At 41.8% G+C, this 7,857-nt stretch overlaps 1 protein-coding gene across 1 annotated transcript; it reads left to right on the top strand.

Moving 5' to 3' along the window:
• Positions 1-671: 671 nt before the first annotated feature.
• Positions 672-7,828, top strand: LOC118337292 (leucine-rich repeat and fibronectin type-III domain-containing protein 2). The gene is made up of 2 exons (XM_035674244.1): positions 672-2,047; positions 6,641-7,828. Exons 1-2 carry the CDS (start codon positions 672-674, stop codon positions 7,623-7,625), a joined length of 2,361 nt encoding a protein of 786 aa, XP_035530137.1. The 3' UTR covers positions 7,626-7,828.
• Positions 7,829-7,857: the final 29 nt, after the last annotated feature.

Here is a 7,857-nt window from a genome sequence, read left to right as displayed (position 1 = left end):
AAAAAAAAAAAAAAAAAAAGATGATTGAAATTGATTTTTAGGTTTTGAGTGTATTAGGAATTAATGATACAAATGTCTGGGGGAATTAAAAGCTCGTTGGATGAAGCCAAGTGTGGCTATCCATTTGGAGGAGTCAGCCAGGTGTGAGGGCTGTTAAGACATTCACAGATGCGTGCTGATTTCGTCAGCCAGCTCTGACGAATCTAACACCTGCGGCTTGTGGAATATTTTTTCGAAACTGCATTATCTTTTGCCAAAACGGTGCAGACATGATGGGGAAAGAGAACAAATAAGACAAAGGAATAGACATACACAGAGATACAGAAACAATCACTCTCAGACCAGAACTCTTGGACCAGAACTTTAATACTGCACCTCTTTCACATTCACATTGAAAAGATAATGCAGCACTCCAATGAAGAACATATCCATTGCCTATGCAGTGCCCTACACTTGAACTACTTTCCACTGCATGCATAACAGTATATCTCTAATGACTGCTTACTGTATAAGCATGTGCGTCATTAAAAATAGCTTCTTAGCGCTGTTTAATACCAGGCTTCAAGCAACCAAAAATAATGGTAATACTGTAACTGATGATCATCTCAAATTTAGACTGATCCTTGGTTTTGTTTGTTTGTTTTTTGCAGGTCCCCTTTCTATGAACTAACATGGACAAAGTGGTCATCAGTCTCCTGCTTCTGGGAACCGCAGTTACGATGGTCCATGCATGTCCCAAATACTGTGTCTGCCAGAACCTCTCAGAGTCTCTGGGCACTCTGTGCCCCTCCAAAGGCCTGCTCTTTGTACCACCAGACATCGACCGGCGAACTGTGGAGCTCCGGCTGGGCGGCAATTTCATCCTCAAGATCACCACTCAGGACTTTGCCAATATGACAGGTCTGGTAGATCTCACCTTGTCCCGCAACACTATCAGCGCCATTCAGCCTTTCTCTTTCATCGACCTGGAGACCCTGAGATCACTGCACCTGGACAGTAACCGGTTGACTGAGCTGGGACCGGATGACCTTCGAGGTCTAGTCAACCTGCAGCACTTAATCCTCAACAACAATCAACTGAGTCGGATCTCCAAAGAAACCTTTGATGACTTGTTACTGACGCTGGAGGATCTGGATTTGTCATATAACAACTTACGCAGTGTGCCTTGGGAAGCCATCCGCAAGATGGTTAACCTTCATCAGATGAGTCTGGATCACAACCTCATCTCCTTTATTTCTGAGGGGACTTTCACGGATCTGGATAAACTGGCCCGCTTGGACCTCACCTCGAACCGTCTCCAGAAGCTCCCTCCGGACCCCATCTTTGCTCGCTCCCAGAGCAATGTAGTAATGAGCACTCCTTATGCACCTCCACTCTCCCTAAGCTTTGGTGGAAACCCATTGCACTGCAACTGTGAAGTGCTTTGGCTTCGAAGGCTAGAGCGTGAGGATGATATGGAAACCTGTGCTTCTCCCACTAGTCTAAAGGGGCGCTACTTTTGGTCTGTTCGTGAGGAGGAGTTTGTTTGTGAGCCACCTCTAATTACACAACATACACACAAGTTACTAGTGCTGGAAGGCCAAACCGCAAGCCTGCGCTGCAAAGCTGTTGGTGATCCGATGCCAACTGTACATTGGGTTGCTCCTGATGACCGTTTGATCAGCAACTCCTCCCGAGCAACGGTATACGAAAATGGCACCTTGGACATTACAATCACCACATCTAAGGATTACGGGACCTTTACTTGCATAGCTGCCAATGCTGCTGGAGAATCTACGGCCTCCATTGAGTTGTCAATCATTCAACTCCCCCATCTGAGTAATGGCACAAACCGTACCACACAGTCCAAATCGGGGCTTTCGGACATAACTAGCTCTACCAAGATCAGTAAAGGGGAGTCTAAACCTCTTCCAGAGAAGGTGGTTTCTGTATCAGAAGTGACTGCTGTCTCTGCTCTGGTCAAGTGGACTGTTAGCAAATCAACTCCAAAGGTCAAAATGTATCAGCTTCAGTACAATTGTTCTGAAGATGAGGTCCTCATTTACAGGTAAGAATGATTAATGAAACTCAATTTCATTCTAGTAGGAGCGAGACCTTTGTGGTCAAAGTGGTAAATTAAGCCTGAGGTATAATCTTTAACTTCAGAATAGTCACTGCTAAGTGCCTTGAGTCGATTGCTAATTGTTTGCTGGGTGAGTACTTGAAAAAGTCAATTTCTTTAAGTGTTACTCGGAGATCAACATGAATTTTTCTTAATCCTTCTTGAGATTTTTCTTTTTTCCTTAAATTGACAATTGCTTACACCAAAAGAATTAATAGTGAGTGCACATTTTTAAGAAAAACGAAACTCAAAGTGAAATCCTTGCCCTGAACCATTAATTAGAAATCCAAGAAGAGAAAGGATTATAGACCCTCATTTTAATGTATCCTTCTTAAGCTGCTCAAGTCCATAAAGTGTAAGCTTGGAGACTGCAGTTGGAGATCTTTGGGCTCTGTGAAATCAATTTCCTATGTCAAATGCAACAGTGAAAGTAGTTACATTCACCCAAGATAACTGAGCTGGAAATATATAAAAGAGCCTCGTCATTTAACATTAAATCAGTTTGGGGAAGACATGGACAAACACCTAATATACTGGGCTGTGTTGTAAGATCAAACATAGAGATCCATTTTTATGAGTTCTGTATGAGAATCTATAGGATATATTTTATCTGACAGCTTATTTTCCAGCATTTGCCATAAACATATCACACTCTTTTCAAGTTCTGCATCCCCTTAGGCTCCAATGACTCAATAGACTTTAACATAACCACGCTAACAAAGAATGACTACCCTTATGCTAAAGATAATATTTACTGCATCAGAATAGTGTAACAATTGGTAAGTGGCCTGTTGTGGATAGCAGATACAGCAGTTATGTGTCAGCTTCCTCTAAGACTGACAGTTAATGGTGAATCCCTTTAGCAACACCTCATTCAATAATTTATTCTGTTCCATAGTCCTACAGGCTTTACCTGTACTGTGCAGCAAGAGCCGTTTAATGAAAGATAATCGAAAGAATATGGGAAGGAAAAAAGTATTATTAACGGGGAATATGAGATTAGAACTGTACACAGTATTGAAGAAAGATATTACTTTGTTCAAACACTGTGAATGCAACTCACCATCCCTGCGAATTCAATAATAAGGTGTTTATCTGATTTCCTTGCTTGCACACTCTGTGCCCGAGAAAAAAGAACAATATGAATTTTCAATACCTTGTTTTTACATTGATGGAAACAATGGGTGACTCATTCGCATTTCTTGAAAATTCCTTTATGAATTTTCTCTAATGTCTATAAAATTGCAAACATAAAACTGAAGCATGCTTTTTAATCTGCATTTCTCCCTCATTCACTGATTTGCAACAGCAAAATAATTTCCCTGAAAAGCTATTATTTTAATGGCATTCCTGAATTGCATCAAATCACTACAACATATACATTTGATTGTGTTGATAGTTTGAGACATTAATAACATACACACTTTTGGTTAATAGCTTTTTGATCCTTAGTATAGCGATTTATGATTGTTATATTTTTCAGTTTGACCTAACTCTCCTGTTCATGAGGGCTAACCTTCAAATTCCCATTTATGTGGTTTGATCCTTTAAATTGTTGTTATTCATTATAAGTGGACACAGTATGTTTATATACAGAAGGAAAATGACCTAAAGCAATATATTTATGTGCTCTTATGTAATAACGGCTGTGCAGTCCTTTTGCATGTCAGAAGACAAATTAGGAGCTGCAAGGAAAAGATAACGAGCACAGAGAGGCCAACTACTCCTTTTGAATTAATATTGATATGACTTCATTGCTTGCACATGCACACCTACTGTGCTCCTCTACTTGGCTGACACAGTTTCCCAGGGCACTGCCCGCACTCAAGCAATGGCGTGATTAAAAATCAATCAGAGCCATGTGGGGGAGGAGAAAAATTGCATGGCTTCTCTCAAACATGTGAGCCAACACAGCTTCTTCCTAGTTATGGAAAAAGGCAATTAAGGATGAATAATGGACTGCAGCCCCACTGGTGTCTGGGGTGGAGGCGCTTCAGAGGGATCAAAGCTATGGATGCATAAACTCTAGGAAAACAGCAAGCCAACAATGGATGGATGGATGAGCAGCCTATTTATAGATAACTATACAAATATGAATATGAGTCTTCAAGGGCCATTTTCTACCCATATGGTATACAGTATGTAACAGCTGTCATTGATACTCCATGTTTATACTTTAATTGGTATAAATAGCAGTGGTTCCCAACCTTTTTTGTCAGATGTACCCATATCAGAAGAGTCAAGTACCCTCTTCCTTCACTGATACCACCTGTCATGTCCTAAATGTTTGGTTGGAATGGAATTTATGTTTAAACTATTAATTATATAAAAGTGGATATTGATACAATTACTTTATTAATCATACAAGGCATGGTGATCTTAGCCTTGTTGATGCTTAGACTGGGTTTTCAATAGGGATACTACCATTTGCTGTGAGGTACACTGCCCATGTCAACCACTTAATCATTACCTTTAACTTTCTATTTAAAATTCTCACCTGTATATTTTAGAAGTACCCCTGCAGAACCAGTATCTCTTGCTGGGAATTACTGATATACAGTATTTGGATTACTGTTCAGTGCAGATCTTATAAAATGTTAACATCTCCAATTAAAGGTTAACTGATGCTTAGACAGAATAGAATGTTGATACTAGATGATTCTGCAAACCCCCAGAATATGTTCAATATCAACATTTTAGAAATTCTCGCTGTCTGCAATATCTGGGTTTAGGGATAAGATCACTATGTGGGTATGTTTAGCATTTGGCAATTAAAGCTCTTGGTTAAAGCTGGATTTAAAGTCAGTGCAAGGGAAATCCCCCGGATAAAGTGCCTAGCCCTAATACAGCATAAACTAAGGTGGTTGCAGTACTGACCGAATCCAGCCCTAAACTATAAAGCTTTATCAAGAGGAACGTCTTAAGCTACTCTTAAATGTGAGAGGTGTCTGCTCCGAACCACAACTGGAAGGGCTGTTCCAGCAGAGAGGAGCTTCGGTAACTGAAGGCTCTCGGTCCTGTTCTTACTTTTAGAGACCTATAGGAACCACAAGTAGGCCCTGCTTCAGGATGTAGTGTTCTAGAGGAGTAATAGGGTCCTATGAGCTCTTCAAGATAAGAAGAATAAGAATATGAGACTATCTCCTTGAAATTGCTGTTTCCTTTCATTCATCAATACAGTGGTGATCACAGAAGGTCTGCAATTTAGTAGTACTGATAAAGAGAAGATACCTGAAAGTCTTCAACTTCCTTGAAGTTGCTTTTACAGTATCCAACAGTCTCTATCAGCATCAGAAAACTTCCCAAAGAGTTGACAGACACAGAGGCACATGTCAGCTATGGTGTAGCCTGTGTCATAGGCACAGAGCTATGGAGCTATGAAAGCAACCACCATAGGTGTGCCACAACACAGAAGTATAAATCCAACTTAATGTTAGGGAAAAATCATGGTTCCTCTTAATACAAAGGCAAATGTGAGTTGTAGGTCTGTGACAGGACACTCTGGCTAGCATAAAAGTGGGACATGCTACACATGCATCCACCACCCCAACCTCTACACCAGGGATACTCAAGTTACTTTGCCTTGGGGTCTGAAGAATGAAAAATGACAGGAAGCTGCATATAGAGCACAGTATTCCTGCATTGGCACTGAACATTTGCAATGGACAAAAATCATAAGGCTTGACTTTGTCCAATATGTACATAATTATTGGGGTAATGGGCTGTGTATACAGTATATGGCCAAATGGTCCATTTAAGTTTGACATCTCAGTGATGTCCCATTCTGATTTAATGAGATGCGGTTGGTAGAGTTTTCAAAGTAGAGACTTTGACATGCAGGAGGAACAGCTGGGGATTTAACTAGCAACCTTCTGATTAGTGGACGACCCCGTTCTACATCCTGAGCCACAGCACTTCTTTGTTTTTATTTGCAATTTTTTGCTGTGCTTGACTAGTCAAACTACATTTATACATGTGACAGCTCTAGTGTTTCTCTGCAGTCTATATGGATAGATAAGTTTGATGGATAAAAATCACTGGCTGTCTACACAGCACTTATGCTCCTACAGCATTCCATTGATTGGTGATGCATCTTAGAGAATTAACCTACTGCACAATGGACTTTTAATTTCAGTTAAAACCAGCTTAGTTAATCAGTCATATTAAAACATCTCGAATAAAAACAGAGTGAGTTGAAACTTAACTTAATGCATGTTAAATGGAACGTACAAGAAATTACATTTAGCCAAAACAATATTCAAAAAGTTGCCATTAAATACTTATCTCATTACTATTGCTTCATGCATATCAATGGGATATACTGGGACCAATGAAGTCATCTTTCTGAATTACTTTGTGCATATAAATAGCCAATTAGTCTGTTATGCTGGGGCAGATCATCAAAGAAAGAGGCAAAATGAAGCATGCTAAGCCAGTGTTGCTTTTCACACTAAAGTTCTCTAGCCTTGTCTTGAACTCCCATTGCAAGAGGCCCATATTTTTAATATAGTGTCTTTCTGTCTCTCCGTCTTTTTTCAGGATGATTCCCATGATTAACAGAGCCTTCATGGTCACAAATCTTGTCCCAGGGATGCAGTATGACCTGTGTGTCTTGGCCATCTGGGATGACACTGCCACCACCCTCACTGCCACCAACATTGTCGGCTGTGTCCAGTTCATCACCAAGGAGGACTACCCACAGTGTCAGTCTCTTCACAGTGGCTTCCTGGGTGGCACCATGATCCTAGTCATTGGTGGCATCATTGTGGCCACGCTCCTGGTGTTCATCATCATCCTCATGGTGCGGTATAAGGTGACCAGTGGCATCCAGACTAATAAATTACCCAATGTGAGCAACACGTACTCACAGACCAATGGGGGGTTGAACAGGTTCAATGGTGCCCCACCACAAGTCAAATCCACAGTGGTGGTTATGCGTGAGGAAATGGTAGAGTTCAAGTGTGGATCCCTCCAGAGCAGTCTCTCTTCATCCTCATCTTCTTCTAACTCATTAGACAGTCAAACAGGAAGAGGGGCTGGCGACCGCTACAGCATGCAGGGAAGCGAATGCAGTACCCTGCCCAGCAGCAAGTTCAGGAGACACGGTGCCAAAGCACGACCAAATCTGGACCACCTTTTAGGGGCCTTCACCTCACTGGAGCTGCGAGGGGTAGCGAGGGACAACCAAGGGGCTTCTGGCTCCTCCACCGCTTCCAATGCTGTGACGGCAGTGGCTATGGTACCCCCATCCGATAAAGAACCACTGCTTGGGAGGGCCGAGTCCACTACCATGCTGGGACGTCTCCTAGGGCTTCCCCAGGAGGGTAAGCCCAAGAGGAGCCACTCGTTTGACATGGGTCATGTGGGTGCCACACAGTGTCGCAGCAACTACCCTCGAAGGATTAGTAACATCTGGACTAAGCGCAGTCTGTCTGTGAATGGCATGCTGCTGCAGTACGATGACAGTGAGGATGAGAAGCCCACTTTTGAGAGCTCTGAGTGGGTGATGGAGAGCACGGTCTGAGTGCAGTTGTTCTAACTGTGAGGTTCATGGCCAAACAAGAAATCTATATCAGGAACTAAAGGAACATGCGTGTAGAGGAAGGGATGCTCGAGCGGGAATCTGCCTTTGGGTATTGCATGAAGTTCATCCATGTGAATACTGTCTAAGTAATTATGTGAGAAAAAGACACTCAAATCAATAGATTCCTGGCCATGATCTCAAATCTGACAGTCTCTAACTGTATTTGAAATAT

This window comes from Morone saxatilis, unplaced genomic scaffold (genome assembly GCF_004916995.1).
Source record: "Morone saxatilis isolate NCDOM2014 unplaced genomic scaffold, NCSU_SB_2.0 Contig3, whole genome shotgun sequence".
NCBI lineage: Eukaryota > Metazoa > Chordata > Actinopteri > Moronidae > Morone > Morone saxatilis.
The sequence above is the reverse complement of the archived record's forward strand: the minus strand, read 5'-3'. Positions and strand labels throughout refer to the sequence as shown.